At 39.3% G+C, this 19,198-nt stretch overlaps 1 protein-coding gene across 1 annotated transcript; it reads right to left on the reverse strand.

Annotated features, from left to right (window-relative positions):
- Window positions 1–1,489: 1,489 nt before the first annotated feature.
- Window positions 1,490–17,532, reverse strand: cenpi (centromere protein I). The gene is made up of 20 exons (XM_087851352.1): window positions 17,289–17,532; window positions 14,621–14,758; window positions 14,017–14,135; window positions 13,342–13,449; window positions 13,114–13,162; window positions 12,939–12,985; window positions 12,622–12,711; window positions 12,403–12,534; window positions 11,914–12,057; window positions 9,095–9,215; window positions 8,728–8,822; window positions 8,463–8,580; window positions 8,150–8,214; window positions 7,865–7,974; window positions 4,727–4,862; window positions 4,239–4,363; window positions 3,720–3,768; window positions 2,452–2,670; window positions 2,072–2,113; window positions 1,490–1,910 (listed from the first exon to the last, which is right to left on the reverse strand). Exons 1-20 carry the CDS (start codon window positions 17,449–17,451, stop codon window positions 1,776–1,778), a joined length of 2,205 nt encoding a protein of 734 aa, XP_087707478.1. The 5' UTR covers window positions 17,452–17,532; the 3' UTR covers window positions 1,490–1,775.
- Between the last annotated feature and the right edge of the window lie 1,666 nt (window positions 17,533–19,198).

Below are 19,198 nucleotides of genomic sequence, written 5' to 3' on the forward strand. Positions count from 1 at the left end.
GAAAACTTGGGGTGGGGGATCGGTGGGAGCTGAATCCGTCCAAAGAGAGCTCAGGAAGTCATTTAGCTCAAGGTTGAGAGAGCGCGCGCACAGCTCCGCAACTCTTCGTCATTTTACAGCAAAACACAAAACTTCAGTCAAGCCTGGAAGATGTGAAACAAGATTCTGACTTTCGGTTTTTCCTTCCAACCCAGCTCTGGGTTGTTATGTGAGCCACAAAATATCAGCAAACGATTCTGTTATAGGTCCATAAGCACGGAAAGGATGGCGCACTTCGAACATTAATGGAGAACTACTATGCTCAATCCGGCCTTATATTTTATTCTTGGAAACCAACAGATTAGCTTTGCATGATCAACAGTTCAAAATAATCTCTAGTCACCCTTTAAACCAACTTTTCTCTGATTGGCTGCCCCTGTCAAACAGAAGATTTGAACAGAAGGTGGGCGGGGCTTCTGTAGTTGGAGTTTGCCGTGTGCCTGAGAGGGTCACATTATATATATCCCCACTTGGATGCCGGTTTAGCTCATTTGGTAGAGCAGGTGAGCCATATGGCAAAGGCTAATTCGGACACCTGGTTTGAATTTACCTCGCTCGATCCTTTGCCCAGATTTTCTGTTATTGCAATAAAGGCCAAGAATCTACTTTAAAAATAAAAGGATATTCCTCTCTAAACATTCTGTAGAACAAACCATAGATAAACCTAGCATTTAGGGATTACTTTCATATAAACTGACCTTATCATTCAAAACTTTGGCCATGTTTATATCAGTGTCTGGTCTGTAAAGGTACAAGAAAAAAAATGAAAGGAAATATAAAGCATTACAGATTTAAAAAGCATTTAAAAAGCCAAAGATGACAGAGTACTGGAGAGCGCAACACACTGCACCATGCACAGGACTCCAAGGATGCAACCACTGGGCTTGAGTCAGTGAGTTTTCATTTCCTCAACAAATGATGAAATTAATAATTTGTTGCAGAACCAAGATACACTGTGCTCAGTTCAAATTGTTTTCCCAAGGGCCCACTTGAGCTCAGGCAGTTCTCTGAATCTTTCAAATTATCCTGCAAACTGGGATCTATCCAACCTTCATTGGGTATAACAAAAAAAAACTGAAATAAAAAGAAAAAATATGTATGTGGGAGTTCTTTTCAATTGCTTTTAGAAAGTATTTTCTTCAATAAACTTCAAAATTATCCTGAAATGAAGAAATGTAGGCAATACACACACACGAGCACAACAGAAGTTAAACATTCAAGATTCTGACTTAGAATAAAATAAAAAAAGAAGAAACTTGAAGTCCACGTAGTGCTTTTGTTTGGTTTTAAAGCATTTTAAAAAAAAATACATGTAGGCTATGATCCAGGTTGGCTCCTACCAAAATTAGACAAATACCATTTTATAATGATGGACTACAATTCACGAGAAAGAAGCAAAACTCAGGGCTTTAAATTATTTTAAAATAAACTATGAACTGTGAGTGCTGTGTTCTTTAGAAACAACAGGTATTATTTATTTGTATAAAAAAGGAAAAGTCTTACACTTGTTTATTTTTCAAGAGTGCAATTAATAGGTTTGCAGCTGACAAGCTGTACAAGGGGAAAAACAACACATTGCTAAATGTACAAGACAATAAGGACAGATAAATGTATTTACATAAAAACTATTCGCACACTTGGAAGAGGCGAGGGGATAAATATGTACAAGTCTTTTTTAAAAGGGGGGGTATAAGAAGCGAGTTGTTGCTTTTTTTCTTCTCCGCCAGGTTCAGCTTCTACCTCTGCTGTGAGTCAACCTGACCGTCGTCTGCTTTCAGCTGCCAGCTGATGTTACTCTGAACAAAATGTTTAAGGCCGTCATAGCCCTGAGTGAACAAATACTCCAGGTACCAACTCCATGGCTTGGAGTGCTGAAACACACACACAGAAACATGTCAGCTCAGATTGCAGACATCTGAAGATTTGTGTGATCAAAGATGTCTCTATTAATCTATGAAACATGACCGATGCACATCAAACTACACCTGAACTTTATTATAAATGCAGGGGAATGAAAAGGAACCTCTCATACCTTAATGGAATTGAGGTCCATGTCCTTTTTCCCCGGCCAACACTGATAAAAAGAGAACATTAATATTTATCGACAGCCAGCCTTCGTGAATCTCACAGGATCGCTGCTTGACGATGCAGTTGGACCCAACCGAAAAATAAAAAAGGTGCGGATATTATTAAACTTGATGAAAAACCCCATCTCGCGCTGCACTCATTAATAATAAAATCTCCTTCTGTATTAATGCATCATCTGTGAGAGATACATTAACACCACATTTAGCTGGTCTGTAAGATGATTAACCGCGCTGCCTGCTGATCCAAATCCCCTGTGCGCTATGAAAATAAGCACGTAGCATGTAGGATTCAATCCAAATCAAGACACAAATGACGCGCGCTCACCTTCTGGTGAAAGTTGACCGCGTAGTTCATGAAAGCGGGATGGTGGACGAGGTCGAAGCTCGACCCGTACTGTGGCACGTTACTCTTGAGAAGCAGCTCCTCTCCCAGCTGCACGCCCATCCCTGGATGAAACATTCTGGAGTTCCACAGGCAGTTGACCATGACGACGACGTAGTGGTTGAACTCGCGGAAAGTCTGGCGGCTGATGTGAAAGGCCTGCTGAGAAGCACATTTCAAAAGGAGAAACTAAGAAAGTGGAGTAAGAGTAGAGCCGAACTACAGAGATCTGATGCTGTTTTACTTAATAAAGGCTGCCAATGACATTTTCAGGCACACATACTGGCTTGCCTGACATGTACTTTCAAATTGGCAGCTCACAGTGACTGCTGTAATAAAGAACAACTTTAAGTTCACATCTGAGAAGATATTAAAGTCACCAGGTTTAAGTAGATGCTTGTAGACTCCTAAAGAGCTTTACTATTAAATCTACAAAAGTGAATGAAGGGACAAAACACTAGAGGTGGGAATCACCATACATCCCACGATACGATATTATCACAATACTTAACGCACGATACGATATTATTGCAATTTATTTATTTATATTATTGATATTCAGATTCTGTACATAAAGGTAAACTTTATCAATATTCATTTTATCTAATATCAAAGTCTCACACTCAGTCTTTCTCTCATTTCAGTTTGATTGTTGACAAACTGAACGGTTTGTATTACAGTCTAGTCCAACTTAACTGAATCAACCATCTGGTACAATTATAGCTATTCTGAACTATGCAGTTTATGAAAACTATGCAGCCCCTTCAGCAACTGAAGAATTTGAAAGTAAATTAAAACAAAATATAATTTTACATTAAATAAAAAAGTTTTAAACTTAATTAAAATAAAACATGTCTTAAATTAAAATAAGTAAACTGTCATGTTTATTGCTGCCAAAACAAGTTAAACACATTTGGACAGTGAAGGAATGTCAGGATTCTTGCTCAGAAAAAGGATCAACATGCTCTGAAGTCAGAGCACAAAAACCTTTTTGTAACAAAATATCGATTTCTGCTGTCCCTGTATCCATACATTATTAGCAAACAAAATATCACCATGCTACACAGTATCCATTTTTTTCCCCACCCCTACAAAACACACAGAGAGCATCGACTAAAACACTAAAGCAGAAAATTAATGTATAATATTGTTCACATGTAACTACACATGTTCATTTTCACATAACAAAAACAATAAGCATCAATCTTTACCTCTGTCACTTTCTCTTGGCTCTTGGCTGATGTCAAGTTCACTTTGTACCTGATAAAAATAGAAGAAAAATAAATAAATAAAAGCAATGGACCAGTGGCCTCTGTGATCATAAATCACTGCACAACAGCCAGTTCTCTATGGTCAGTCAAAACACACCGTGCAATTATGTTTCACTTTTGGAGTCACGGCTTTTTACTCTTAGCTTTGGTAAAATTATTTTAAAACCCCAGGGTGTACTCAATAACACACGTCCTTATAGCCTAACTAATTAAAGCCTGGAGTTATAAATGATACTAGAATTCCACGTAAGGAAAGAATCTGGGCTTCAGGGTATTGCCCCCTGGCTTCCATCATTAATAATGCCTTAACATGCAAGTTCAATTAAGCCATTTGATTCCAATTCAGTCGCTTTATCAAATATGTATAAGCAGCATATGACATACTACATTTAGGGCATTGCTAATGTGTGCATTAAGATAAGCTTATGGCAGCTTCCCATAGAGGTGCTGAGCACTCACCTGTGCATGATGTAGGCCAGTCGGTCCACGCTGACGGGGTCGGTGGCAAACAGGGCTGGGTAAAAGACTCCAGCTGGGGGCATCACTATGAGGGGGAGGCCATACTTCAGAAATGTGTCACAAACCTGCGGGAGGAGAAAAACATGTAACAAACACCCACAGAGATTAAAAACGTTAAAGCGGAGGCTCAGACATAGAATATGCATCCCCGCTGAACCTTTTAGAAAGAGTGTGCTCTGCTACAAGTTGATCTTTAAAGCTGTTCAGGGAATCTCGTGTTCTCTCCCTCTACTTGCATTTTGCTAAATAAGACTGGGCTTGTGTTGTTAAGGTGTCAGACCCTACAAATACCATCATTCTGTAAGATAGGGGTGGTGAAACATCGAGGATTTTTTATTTTTTGTGTCACTATATAGAGACAATAACAAAGCACAAACACAGATTATGACAAAGCTACAAAACCCATTAGCTCCAGCTTCTTCTTTTACCGTCTCATAGAAGTCCAGGACGAAGCTGAGGAGGAGACAGTGACAGCCTTCAAGCTGAAGGCCCACAGAGGCCAGTCGACCCACAAAGTGAATCAGCTCCATCATCGAATCCTTAAACCCCGACAGAGTCATGTTTCTGGAACACAGGGCAAAAGAGAGTCGCTTTACCCAAAACTGATGCTAAACAGCTGTGACAGCATTTAACTCATGTCCTTTGAAACTTTGTTGCAGTTTTTTATATAAAACACAGGAATGACAAACACTGAATCAAACAGATACAAACACAATGCGTGATCAATGATTTCTTCAATGAGTTGTACACTGGGTGAATACCACAGGTGAACTTGGAAATGGCACTGAGTAAAATGGATCTTTCCACTTACTGAAAGCATTTATTGCAGGATTATACGAGTGATGAAGCTCAGGCATTTAAACATAATTGACTCGTACGCCACCCTTCAATTTGGAAGCTAGAAAATCGTTTCCCTGGATATTAAAGTGCCACTTGTTCCCAAACAAATTTCAAATAAAGGACTTGTATAAACGAGCTCAAAACCCAAAGGGAAAACATATCAATAAAGACTTCCGCCTGATTTGCTTTAGCTGCCACTGGATAACAGATGGATTCAATTCAAGAGAAATAGTTGCAACATCTGCAAATGTCAGTTGTCTTTCAAGATTTAACATTGCAACGAGAGACTTGACATTTAACTTAATTTGCCAATAATCAAAATTAAAACTGCTGTTTTGTCCTTGGAAAAAAGTAATTAGTCAATTAAGGCACAATAAATAAAAAGCCAACTTCTATGAGAAAGCATTTTGTGACACAAAGTACAAGTTTCAAGCATCAAGAAAGCAGGAAGCAGATGTAATTTTGTATTTAGGTTATCATATTTGGCACTTTAAGTTCTCAGAACATGGGTGTCCAACCAGATACCGGCTATGTATTACATTACTTGGCCTGCAGGATGTGTCATTCACTCCCTAACAAACTTAAGCTTGAGGTCTGGCTTCTTTCTCTTTACAGTTCTACCAATATTCAAAAAATCCCATCATAAAGCAACAGTGAAAAACTACATCATGGATATTTAATTTAACTTCTAGGCTGATAATCTATAATTCCATATTAGCAGGTTATTCTAAAGGCTCTCCAAATCTAGGATTACATTCAAAATCATTTACATACAAAGCCTTGAATGATTAAATTACATCATCATATTTTAAAGACCTCTTAATAATTTCGAACTTTCCTTTCTGATACAGCCTATAGTTATGGTTTAAACCGAACCATCCACTACTTATACTCCTACAGGCTCAGGCGGGACTTCCCATGATGTACTGAGTGTTTTGTTTCGATACCTCTCTTTTCTTTCCTCTACAAATGTCTCACTATTGTAAGCCATTAACTTCTGTCTGCACTCTCCTGTCGTTTGTGTTTTGTTCTGTTTGCTCTTCCTAGTGTTTGTATTTTCAGTCGTGCTGACAGTTTTTAGTTCCACGAGCAAAGCCTGTAATCCTGGAGAAGCTACGGAGAAAACAAGGGGGTCTCAGAGCAGGAGCTGTTCCAGCGATCATCGTGGAGAATGTGAGGTGTTTGGACAGTACTATGGATGAGCGCGGTGAGCTGACTGAGCCCCACGGGGGAACACAGAGAGTGGAATTTGATGTGCTTCATGGTGTGTTGCAGCGAGGCACTGACACACTCGTACTTCCCCGACCACAGTGCGACTGTACCTGGATTCGGGATTTTTCAGGCGGACAGGGACATTTATCTCCAAGGTAAGAAGAAATGTGGAAGGGTTGAACTAGTGATTGAAAAGGGGAGTAATCCTGCACATGTTACTGCACAGGAAGGTTTATCTGGCTTGAGTAATGAACCGCTCGCTGTTGGAAGGTGTCCATTTCACTTGCGTAGGCAATTTGTCATTACTGATGTCTGCTGTCTGAATCAACACACTGTTTGTTTCCTCCGTCAGCTGATGCAGAGGTCATCCAAATGACTGAGGATGTGTTAAATGGATGTCGATAATTAATGGATCGTGACCTCTGCATCGCTTACTGATTATGCAGCTGAACACGTTCTATAATATCTGAAACAAGGGAAGATTTTTACCTCTGCATACCTCAATGCTCTCCTTAGGGGAATTATTTATTTATTTATTGGGGTCTTCACGGTTTTTTAGATTTTCTATTCAACACATCTCAGATTTTGGAATAAATCAAGTGGCTGTCCCTCCCTGAGCCCGATTCTGCTGCAGGACTTTGTCTTTCTCCCTACTTTCTACTGCATGCTAACGTCAGATTGCTAAATCATCCAGGTTTTCTCTCTATATTCTGCACCTTACAGTATTAATTCCCTTGAAGTGACTATTGCAAAGAAAAAACGCTATATACATGGAACTAAGGCTACGTTCACACTGCAGGCGAAAGCGCATCAAATCCGATTTTTTTGACCCTATGCGACCCATATCCGATCATGGTCTGACAGTGTGAACGGCACAAATCCGATATTTTCAAATCCGATCTGGGTCACTTTCGTATGTGGTACTGAATCCGATACATATCCGATGTTTTAGAAAGCGACTGCTGTTTGATGGTCATGTCGCATTAAATCTGTCTTTTATGTCACTGACACAAGACAGACGCCAATTATCAGCGCCAGAGAAGACATCGCGAACGCTTCCTGGCCATCCCGTGTAGATGTCAGTGAAACTGTTGGGAACTGTTTGTACTGTATAATCTGCAGATTCTGACAGAAATCTGCAACTATCCTTTGAAGCACCGCTCCTCTAAAACAGCAATAAGGATCATTATTTTGTTATTTACATTATTATGTAAATAACAAAATAACTTAAAGCAAAAATTGGGAAACGTAAAGTCCGAAGTCTTTATATTAAAGGCCATCAGTCAAACAATACTGTTGCTCTGGGTCTAAACAGAGCGTGTTGTGTGTGACGTCTTCTTTTGCGCATGCGGGCCGCTTTGAGCGTTCACACTAGAGCGCGTTTGCTGTCGCATTTTATTTGTAGTGTGAACGAGCAGACAAAAAAATCAGATTTGATCAAAAAATCGGAATTGAGCATTAAGACCTGCAGTGTGAACGTAGCCTAAATATATCTGAACAGATGTGAAACTCACATGGACGTGTGGCTGTTGAGGCTGATGTCCAGGTCGTCTTCCAGAGCATAGATGGAGTGCCAGGTCAACCACTTCAACAGCATATTGGTAAGACACTCCATCAGTCCACACTGCAGAGATACAAACACGAAAGAGAGAAAAAGAACCAATTATGCAGCATGTTAAACACTGAACTACACAAAGGATTTGTTGTGCTGTTTTTCACTACTGCATTTTCTTTCTATTAACTTTGAACAGTAATGGGAGCAAGTTTGATCTGTTTGTGTCTGCGAAAGAAAAGCCTACCTTGAAAAACAGCGAGGACGTGAAGAAAAGCTGCATGAGAGGCTCAAACAGAAGCCTTCTGATTTCTGAAGGGGGAGACAAAAGGTCACTATTGTACCTGACGTACAATTCAATGCGTTACCGTTCCCTACATCAAGGACAAAATGACAGCTTGCTAAGATGAGAACATGACTGTGATTTTATTCAAGTGCACGACAAGGTCAGAGAGAAAACCAGCGTTATGTAAGTGTTCGTTGACAGACATAAGGAGAGAAAATTGAGCTGTGAAGAAAGACGGTCGTAGAAAGCAGCGATCTGTGGAGGTAACACTCACGGGAACTTGGAACAACCGGAATGTTGCTCAGCAGGCCGAGGATCTGCGGACGGAGTAGTGAGCCGTCCCAAACATTCAGAAATTTATAGAGGAAAACCTCTGAACTGGAAAAGCCCTCCTGTTGGAGAAAATTATGATGTGAAATAAATCTTTGGCTCAGCGTTGGTACACAGCACGTATCAGGTACGCGTGTGGCGCCAGGTTAATGAGCATCAGAAATAACGACGATGTTAGTGAGCTGTGGACGTCGCTATCGGGGGCTCACCTGCAGAAAGTGCTGTGCAGACAGCAACTTGTTCAAAAACTGGAGAGCTTCTTCTGAAGTCTGACTGGGTCCTCCATCGCCACAGAATAAAAACTCTTTAAAAAAAACAGTCAAAAAGGGTATTTACCGAGTGAAAAATTCAGAGCACTACAAAGAGGACAGCAGGAGATTTCAGATGCACTGCATCTTCACACGGAGACATACTCTCACATGTCTTTAAACCCTCCTGTAAAAGAATCCCTTTAACATGGCAACAAAGTTAAGTTATGTTGAGGTTCAGCTCAAGGTCAGCTCTGCTTTTCCTCGAACTTCTAGAAAGAACACGTCACAGCAGTTATGTAGTGTGTAGAGTGTGTTCCCGACTTACCTTCGTGAAAAGCGTAGCCTAACCAGAAATTGAGGCGTAGGAGGGCAGACTCATCCTGCACACAGTCCAGGTACTGCAGTGCCAGACTGGAACCCAGCAGCGAGCCCATCTGAGCAGGCAGCTGGTGGAAACACATAAAGCAAAATTATGATTAAGAAACTAAAATAACCAGAAAGACACATAAAGACAAACAGGTACACAGAAGCAAAAATCAATAAACAAATACAGAAGCTGAAATAAATAAGATGAGAGTAAGAACCAACAGATGATCGTGTCCTTGTCACAGGGTTGGCCACCAACCGAATTTTAAGCCGGTTCCTCGGTATCTGGTAATCCCCATAACGGCAGTACTGGGACACTTCTTCCACCACACTGGATAGTTTATACAGTCCCTTATTGTGGCTGAACAGCTGCCTCTCAATATGGGGACTTTGTCAATTTAATACACGAATTAGAAAGAGAGAACGACAGACTGTAAATGGACACAACTCAGCTCTTCGGTAATTACGGAGCAACTGTATCGTTAAACTGAGAAAGCACCATTCTGCTTTTGACAACAAGAAAGGGCCGTGAGGGAAATAATCAATGATCCTTTGTCAATGCCGTTGCTCAATAGTTTTATGAGGGAAATTGATTGTACTCATCTGTCTTTCCTAACACGTGGCAAAGCACCACTCTCCCTGCCATAAACACATTTGGCACCAACGCCCTCCAAGCCTTATTGTCCACGTTTGCTTTGTGGGCAGTGAAAGAGGTGAATTTATGTAGCATGACGCATAAAACCCTGCGATCCATTTAAAATGACTTACATTGGTTTATCAGGTCACTGAATCTGCAGGGCAAATAGACATTTATGGAGAGGCCTCTCTAAACGACCGTTTGCTTTGCAACTTTGTCCAATGCATTACTCAAATACATCTCCACTAACATCCCTTGCTTTCATTACTCATAAAGGACAAATAAGACGCTGATGATATCTGTAAAAATAAAAAAGCAACAGCCTGTTTAAAAAACAAATGACGAGCACTCTGCTCATGAAGTCAGTTTGTGCTCTAATATAATAAACAGCCACAGGCCACTTATGCTGTGGTTTCTCTAGGTCAAAGTTTTTAATGGCCAAGCACAACGTACTCATACAAACATAACAGTAACACAGCGCCACCCTGTGGCCCAGAGGATATATCACAATTTAAACACGGAAAAAAATTCTTATGACTTGAGGTGTTGTGCCATTTTGCATCAATAACATGTCTTCTTTCCCACTTGTGAAAATAAATGCCCAAAATACACATTTAGATATTACTCCACTTTCTCTGCTGTTTAATCAAAGTAATAATGTTGGATTTTGTGTATGTAATCAAATGGTGAAGCTTCAAGTGTATATTTAAGTAAAGAATTTATTATTAAGTACATTATAATTGTATAACATTCTATAAATACTATAAATCCTCACTTCAGTAGCATATCCAAACTTTCCAATTTGATATCTATGCGCCCAAAGTTTTTACTGAGTCACTCAAAGCCTGCTGAACTGGTGACTTAAATGTGATTTGATCCAAGATCAGGATTTCTTGCCAATTTACACGCATAATTTAACTGGCAATGCCCAGTTTGCATATTTAAACATAAAAGAAAATTCCTAATACAAAAAAAAACTTCTGTAATGTAAGTAGTCACCTGAGGAAGTTGGTATTTTTGTTTTGTACCTTATACGCCTGTTATGAGACCCCTTAAAAGGACTTCTCTTTCTCTTTTGCCTTTCTTGTGAACCTGCTGTGGGGGCTCAGCATGAGATGCTGCATCTTTACATATATATTCCTCATGAAAAAGCCTGTTTAAAGACACAGACAGCTGGAGACCTCACGACAGAGTATTCTCTCCTGTTTTACGTCTTCCAAGTCCACTTTAAACTTGCTGCCTGGGCGCATGCACAGTTGACGAGTTATAATGTCAGTTTTCCACAGATGAGTTCCTTGCACTCACTCTTCAATGACGAAATTTACATGACAGGGACCCAAGCAGACACAAAAAGTATAAAACCCGTTTAAGCCACAAGTTCTTGCCATCCATTCAAGTAGCCAGTGTACTTGTTCTAAAAGTGAAAAAGTAATTTTCATTATATATTCTCTTTTCTCTTAATTCCATGTTAGTAATTTAGATCAGCGGTCTCCAACCTTTTTTGCGCCACGGACCGGTTTATGCCCGACAATATTTTCATGGACCGGCCTTTAAGGTGTCGCGGATAAATACAACAAAATAAAACTAGTACCGGTACCAAAAAAAGAAGATTTATTCATAACACACGTGAAAAGACGCAGGAAAACCGAGTAAATGATAAAAACAATAACAAAATAATGCTGAAAACCGATAAAAACCCTGAAAACCATACATTTCACACCTGAGCCTCAACTCTCGCGGCCCGGTACTAAACAACTCACGGACCGGTACCGGTCCGAGGCCCGGGGGTTGGGGACCGCTGGTTTAGATCGTAGATTTGTCTTTTGCTTCACTATTAGTCCATCCTGAGACCGCAGTGTTGCTTTGACAGCTGTCATCACTGCTGGTGTTTCATGGTAGTTAGGAAGAAGGGATTCTCGTTTTCCTGCTGCATCTGATTTACTGGGACACTACAGTGGCCATGCATCCTAGAAAAAAGCACCAACTGGAATACATTATATTCTGCTGCCTGAAATGATTTACAGCTGATCTGTAAAATTGAACTAGATAAGAGGAAGCAACACAGCGAAAGATCAAGATGCCTCCCCAGTGTCGGCACTCGACAGATGCCGAACTCTGAGATTTATCACAGGAGAAATTACCTCTATACGATGCATATTTTCCAACAGCTGAGCAAAAGAGTGGAGCTCCACCAGTGGGACCACCCTTCTGCTGGAGGACTGCTCAGACTGAGCTTCTTTGTTCAGTGCAGGAATCAAAGCAGGAAATTCCAGGTGGCAGTGTTTCTAAGAAAGAAGCAGAAAGTAAAAAGCAAAGGAGTTAAAATCATGATAAACTGCTGTGAATACAAATAATTATGTATCTCCTTTGACTAACAGTTCAAAACACAATGATAATGAATGGAAGGAAAAAAAAGCATCAGGCAGCACAAGAAAATGTACTGTGGTCTAACATTTCAAAGTAATCAAGAAAATGATCTGCAGTGTACATCTGAATGAAAATATGCCAATTTTTTTTGCTGGCACAAATAAAGTACACACTAATGTGAACCTCCAACAAATGAAAAGCTGGGAAGGTAGTGTCAGGCAGTAGCTGACGGTTGGCTACAAACCCAATAAAAAGATGCATACCCTTTTTCTTGGGTTGGTTTTATCCTTGTTTGTGAAGACCAGACTGATGCTGGAAGCGCCCTGCAAACCGTTCCTCTTCTGGACAGCAATCAATGCTGATTTCCAGGGAGAAATGTGGTTCCTAAACCCACTCTGCAACAAAAGAGGAAAACCACCATGTTTGCTTTGTTTTCAAGAGAATGGTCGTATTCCAAGAGCAAGTATGTTTTATGTACAAACCTTCATCCGTGATGGAATGGAGAGTGTCACCAGTTCAGGGCAAAACACTTTGTATAGTGACAGTAGGTGAAGGAGGAAAGGCTGTCTTCCCTGAGAAGAAAACAATAAACAATCAGTCCCATCTTTGTACTCTGCATCACATTTTTTGTGTCTTTCATAATGAGATGCGCGACAAGGGCAACTGGAAGGGTAACTGTTTATGGGAAAATTGTGCCATTGCATTTCTGCAATTAAATTCCAAAATGATTCTCACACTGAGGAAGGAAATAATGAAATTCACTTGATTAATGATGACATCAAAACCGCAGGATGCTTACCAGTTTAGATTGTAGTTCCAGTAGCTTCCTGACTCTGAAGACTCGCACTACCGCGACAAAATGAGACGTTAAAAAACCTCAGAAAAGTGAAAACAAAGAAGTAAACTGAAAAAAGGGGGAATAGTATTTTCATAGCATAGGGATCTGATTTCAAGGATAAAAATATTTGGCTTACCGCTTTCCTTTCGGGTCAAAAGGTACAAGAGATGGCAGATGAAAGGACACTGAAAAATTTTGACAACATGATTAATCAATTCACACCTTTAAAACATAACTATTTATCTTGCCAGCTGTTGAAAGCACAGTCCAGCTTAGTGAAAAGCGTGCCTGACGTGTGTAAATGCCATCGGATTTGTCTAAACAGTCATTTCAACCCATTATTATAAAGATCACCAGCACTTACCAGATTTTCATCTGTGACAAAGTTGAAGATGAAGCCATAAATTGCTCGTAGCTGGTCCTTTGCATCAATCATATCAAATACAGTCAATACCCACTTTATGAAAAGAACCTGCATGGAAGAGAAGTTTGATGATCGTTAATGTCACACTCTTATCAAATGGAACAATGAAATTAAGTCTTCAGTGTGACCCCAGGAATAAACAAGGCATAAAACTAAACAAGTCTGAACTTCAAAACACACCAGAAGAACTTCAGAAGTGGAGTATTTGAGCCTGAGTTGTATTTTATTTTGAAAATTGGCTGGTATCTCTTAACTGCTCCTACATCTCACTTCCTGCACTTTTCAGCTGCTCGTTGGAATCCCAAAATATACCCTGTGCTAATTTTAGTGTGGCAGAGCTGAAAAGGTGGACTTGGTGGATTTACAATCATTATACTAAACAGACACGACTAGCTCCAGTGACTGCACTGGAGCTCAAACAGAACTGCAACACAGCCAGACTCACGTGTTCCCTGGACAAATATTCTTCCAGACAATAATTAATGAACAGAAAATGAGAAGAAGACTTTAGGCACATCAAACAAAGTTTTACTGCCCCAAAAGTTAACTGAATCCCTAAAGAAGGATTGGAAGTTATAATATTTCCTTTAGTGCAAATATTTTACGTGCACTTACTTGAGTGCTGATGGGCATCTTGCCGACGCTGAGCCAAACCACTGCTCGAACAACAGCCTCCTGTGGCACCACAGAGGCAGGAATCAGACACTTGAGCACCCGGACACATGGAGGAGTCCCTGCACAGAAAATTCAGAGCAAAATGTATCAAAAGGAACCTTAAAGAGTGCAGAATGACGTCATATCAAAGACATTACCACACATGTTTTCACACTGTCCAAATGACTGTACAATTAAAAGAATGAAACTCACATCACATCGATTAGAAATAATAATTCTTTATATTGTATAAACTATACAATTAATATTATATTACTATAAAGATCTTTTCAATTAACCTTCACAATATTACATTGTGGAAGACTACAATAGATCTGTTGTGCTTATGCTCTCTTTTTCTATTGACAGTACAAAGACTGGCATTGTTGTTGGTGAATTGTTGTTTTCAAATCAATTAAGTGTGAAAAGTGTAACCAAAAGTACATTTGCTAGGTCCTCAATCTGACAGACTCCTGCTCTCTACAATTCTGTTACACAAGCCCATCCTTCCTGCTGGAAAATCCCCAATTGACCCATTTTGAAGCTGATGCAAAGACAGTCTTACCCATACGGAGGCTCATGGCAAACTCCAGCATAATAGAAACTGCTTCTGGGGGAAGTCCCTGACTATAGGCCACCTTTTCCACTTGCACCAGGTTCTTCTCCAGCTCATCGTTCCCCTGAACAGGAGTCCCTGCTTCAACTACATGGAGGAGAGGTGACATTGTATTTAAGTGTGTACATTTATATAAATGGAAAAAACACTTACACCAATATTTCCTAAGAGACTTCAGGAAAGAGATGATTCTAAATTGCCCATAAGTGTGAATGTGAGTATGAATGGTTGTCCGTCTATGCGTTAGCCATGCGACAGACTGTCAATCTGTCCAGGGTGTACCCTGCCTCTCGCCCTATGGTAGCTGGGATAGGCTCCAGCCTACCCTCATAAGGATCAGCGGAAGAGAATGGATAGATGGATGTAAACAGTTTTATGTAAAGAAGTGACTTGCAGGGTCTTAAAATGGAATGTGTTAATGAGCTGATAAGCAAACAAAACAAAACAAAAACATAAACAAAACCGTTTCACACACTAGAATAAGTCAGCAACTTCGATATCGCATGACAGGGTATGAGCTGATATAAACAGTTTGCTTCATCAGACCCCCCCCCCCCCTTTTAGAAAAACAGTTTATTACATGTTTACTCACTGCGACATAAAAACTGTCTGTTTTCGCAATTTAGCTCAGTGTTAAATCCATCATCAAATAGTCACACATTTGCTGGCTTCTCATTGAGAATAACAAAAACAGACCACAGCGCTGCTGTCATCTAGAGTCAAATCACAGAAATAATTTAGACTTTTCTTGGTTACAAGGACATAGGGGGTTATTTAGATACAACACAGCTCCAGGGTGAAAATATTTGTCAGATTAGTTAAAAGTAATAATAAATTAGTTGGCTGATGCTAGACAATGTTTGATGCTTTATTGCTTACATGCTAAAGTATTTCATCAGAAGGCGTGTGGTACATTCCTTTTTCTGCATTTTCAAGAAAATAACAATAAATACATTAAAAATGTGAAGACAAAAACAACTAAAATGATCTAAAATAAAACATCCAAGTGATGTCAGTCTCTTGAATCATTTCATCCTTGAATCCTTTTATGCCAAGTTAATTAATTAATGCATCCAATGCCTTTTAAGATTTTTAATAAGTTGCAGGAACCAGGGTCACTGTAGACAAGTTATTCAGGAATGCATCACTAACAGTGCCTTTAACCACTTCATCACTAGCACTAAATAGAACTAACATAAAATAACAAGAATAAGAACACAAATGGTGAAGATATGGAAGAGAATCCTGGATGAATAATTAACTCGTATCTAAATATTTATGAGAGATACTAATTTCTGGAGGGAAAAATAAAACAAAGAGTCAAAAGAGCACAATTAAAGAAATATAAAGACTCTTGAAAATCACATGAGATGGTTCAAAATTCAATACAACACAGTTTTTCAGTCCTGTTGTCATTCACCACGAATGTTCAAAGACATGCAAAAACCAAATCATGGGAAATTTGCAGCTCCACATATTCTTTCTGGTTAAGAAATGCTACACTAATGTCTAATCGGCTAAAAGACTATAATAAAGGTTGTGCTCAATTATTAAAAATTATGAAGTTAATCAAATTTCTGACATGTAGTAAAGCCTTTTTACCCAGTTAAAGTTACTTGTGACTGTCGTAGGTCTATACTTTCCTGTTCATGTAAATACTGGAATGTTTGTGTTTTCAACACTGGCTTAATACTAGGTCTGACAGAAGATTGCTTATCTGCTTGTTTAAAAATAATGATGATTACCCATCAGTAACTACAAGTTACATCACCACTCCATTGACTGCAAGTGATATTTTAATTGAACATTTACATCTTAGGTTGTTTAAAATTACTATAAGACTCTTCTAACCACCTATTTGAAGGAAATCCTCCACATAAGTCAACAGATTTTGAAATACTTAGTTCAAAAGAAAGCTGTCAATCTACTATATTTGTCTGTGTTATTGATTTAATGCATTAACCCTGTAGCAAACTGGTGGTCTGTCCAGGGTGTACCACACCTGTCACCTTATGACACCAGGGATAGGCTTCAGGCCCCGTGACAACGAATTGGGTAAGCAGACGATAAATCGATAGTTTACGTAGATTATAGATTATATTACTGCAAAACATACAGTAACAAACTTTGGGTGATGAGTAGAGACTTTAATCAAATCCAGTGAAATACATATTTTAATTTGTTTAGCTCACAACGATTATGACTGACATAAAAAAATTGCTTGAAGTAGAGCTTCGAGATAATACGAGTCCCATAGACGTATTAGAGTATTTTCCTCATTCTTTCTTGTTTTAAAAGAATATCCATGCAATCAAGTGAGAGGTTTAAGCGAGCTTGCTGACCCCTTTGTGTTTTGGCACGACACAATGCCTGTTACCTAATAGCCAAAGACGCCGATATTTTTGGCTTCCCCGGGGTCCCGATGCTAATACAAGGGAGGCGTATGCTAGCTAGCTGCGTTACACGCTACATTAAATACAAAGGTAACGAAATCATACACTTTTTTCAGGCCTCGTTGGATTTTCTCCATCTGTTTTCTGCTGAGGTTAAACACTGTATAGTTAGTAACAGTAACGCCACAGCCTGTTGTTGGGCGGAGGTTTATATTTTGACGTACCGTCAGAGAAGTATTTCAGAGCTAAAACAAACGAGTCCTCCGCCTCGTTCTTCCTCCTCTCCTTTTCTGCAACTCTTATACTTCTGTTACCGCTCCGACTGGACACAGATTGGTCGCTTACAGACGATTGGTCTGAATCCGACAGATTTTGCGTTGTTGCCATCTCTACATTGCCAAAACTTAAAAACACGGTAACCCCCTTCGTCTTCGGCCATTCAAACAAAACTCAAATCATCCGCGCGACCGTTTGCCCTGCGCTTGCGCAGTCTGGGCTTCCCGTTCTGTTGCTTCGCGGGAGTTGTAGTCCTTTCGTCTTCCACTTCGCTGAGTGCCGGTCGTTATTCTGTGCCTCATATTCACTGGTGTAGATTTGTTCTTCATAATAAATGTTTTACATTTTTAATAAAGTGATGAACAGAATACAAAGGGACCGGTCAGATATCTTAAACACTCTGTGAACAAAGAAGCTGACACTCTAAAATTACTCACGTATCTATGGGTTGCATTTATTTAAGAGCCACAGGCCTAACAAAACTGGACCCTATTTTAAGAAAGCAAAAATAATGCTGTGTGTTTACCCTAACTGTATGCATAGCAAGCCACTACTGCTCACTCTGTTTTCAATCTGTTATATGTTTGTAAAGCACATTTTTTGTAAAAATGCTGTTTACATTCATATGACACTTATAAAGAACTACAAATCACAGATTAATTACAGATAATGAACTTAAGGAGGGTTAGAAGCCTTCATATCAACCTAGCAATAGCTGATATATAGGCTATATCAGTCTTTTAATTTACTTTGGTGCTCACAGCAAAAGATTTCACTTCACTAATGAAGTTACATTTTAGCACCTCATATCTTGCCAGCCATTCTTGAATCCTGTAGCCTTTAAACGCTTTGTCCAAAATTAAATACCAACACTTCTGAGTCTTCCTACATATAGATGCCAGATCCTTAGTCGAATGCAGTCTACAGTGGGAGGACAATATCCCAGATGTATACAATCTTTTTTTTTTTGTAGAACAAAGCTATTTTAATGCCCTTCTTGACTCAACTCCAGAGGGATTTATTTCTCCTCCCTGTATCAAACTTGGCATCTTTTGATTGTTTTAGGCAAATCTGTAAACCATTACACTATAGATCATCTCACATATATTCTGTGGCATAATTTCCATGGAATATTGATGCTTAACTAATTAATGTAACAGCCATATTGGACTTTATGGATTGATTAGAATATTTTTGATAACTCGCCCTTTTTCCAGTCTTTTCCAAAACTGGCACAGAAAATCTTCAGATCAAGCCTTGCAGAAATCAGCCTTGTCAGGTGGATTTTAAAAAAATCTGTCATTTACAATTTAAATCAAAAGCACAGTCGACAAACATCAAGTGAGACTTTGTATGAGCTTTTGGAACAAAGATCGTAGCTCATCCCAAAATATCAACGTGACAACCACGATAACAGCTTGTGAGAGTGTGGTGCTTCAGTGCCTCCTTATTTATCCCCTTTAGAAAAACATCTTTTGCAAGAAAAAATAATGCCCTCCTGTAATTCAGCAGCAAAACCCAAAATGCTATGTCTATCCTGAATTTTCTTTTTCATAGTTATATGTATCTATGTTAGTAAATATGCCTGTAAAAGACATGTCCATGTCTAAGAACACGCAGGGCAAAGGATCTAAGATGCCTATGCCATTTCGCAGAGATTGAATTCATTTTCCAGAGATCATATTATATTTCATTTACCTAATATTTTCTTCAGTATGCCAGAAATCTCAGCTGCAACTCACAAACAAATTTCTCTTTTCATGTGGACAAAGCTGTTCTGCAAACATCAGTCATAATTTGCCCTTTGGGGAATGCATAATGCATGATTTTTAAAGCTTGTCTTCTTATAACTTTCATC

Source organism: Neolamprologus brichardi, chromosome 2, assembly GCF_056152115.1.
Source record: "Neolamprologus brichardi isolate AB-2024 chromosome 2, ASM5615211v1, whole genome shotgun sequence".
Lineage (NCBI taxonomy): Eukaryota > Metazoa > Chordata > Actinopteri > Cichliformes > Cichlidae > Neolamprologus > Neolamprologus brichardi.

Bases quoted from the DNA above. Each gene is read 5' to 3' on its own strand.
- cenpi (XM_087851352.1), bottom strand. From the start codon at position 17,451: ATGGCAACAACGCAAAATCTGTCGGATTCAGACCAATCGTCTGTAAGC. The intron at 13,163-13,341 runs GTAAGTGCTGGT...AAAATTTTTCAG, and splicing joins TTGTCACAGATGAAAATCTG to TGTCCTTTCATCTGCCATCT. The intron at 4,863-7,864 runs GTGAGTTTCACA...CCTGTGTTCCAG, and splicing joins CTCAACAGCCACACGTCCAT to AAACATGACTCTGTCGGGGT.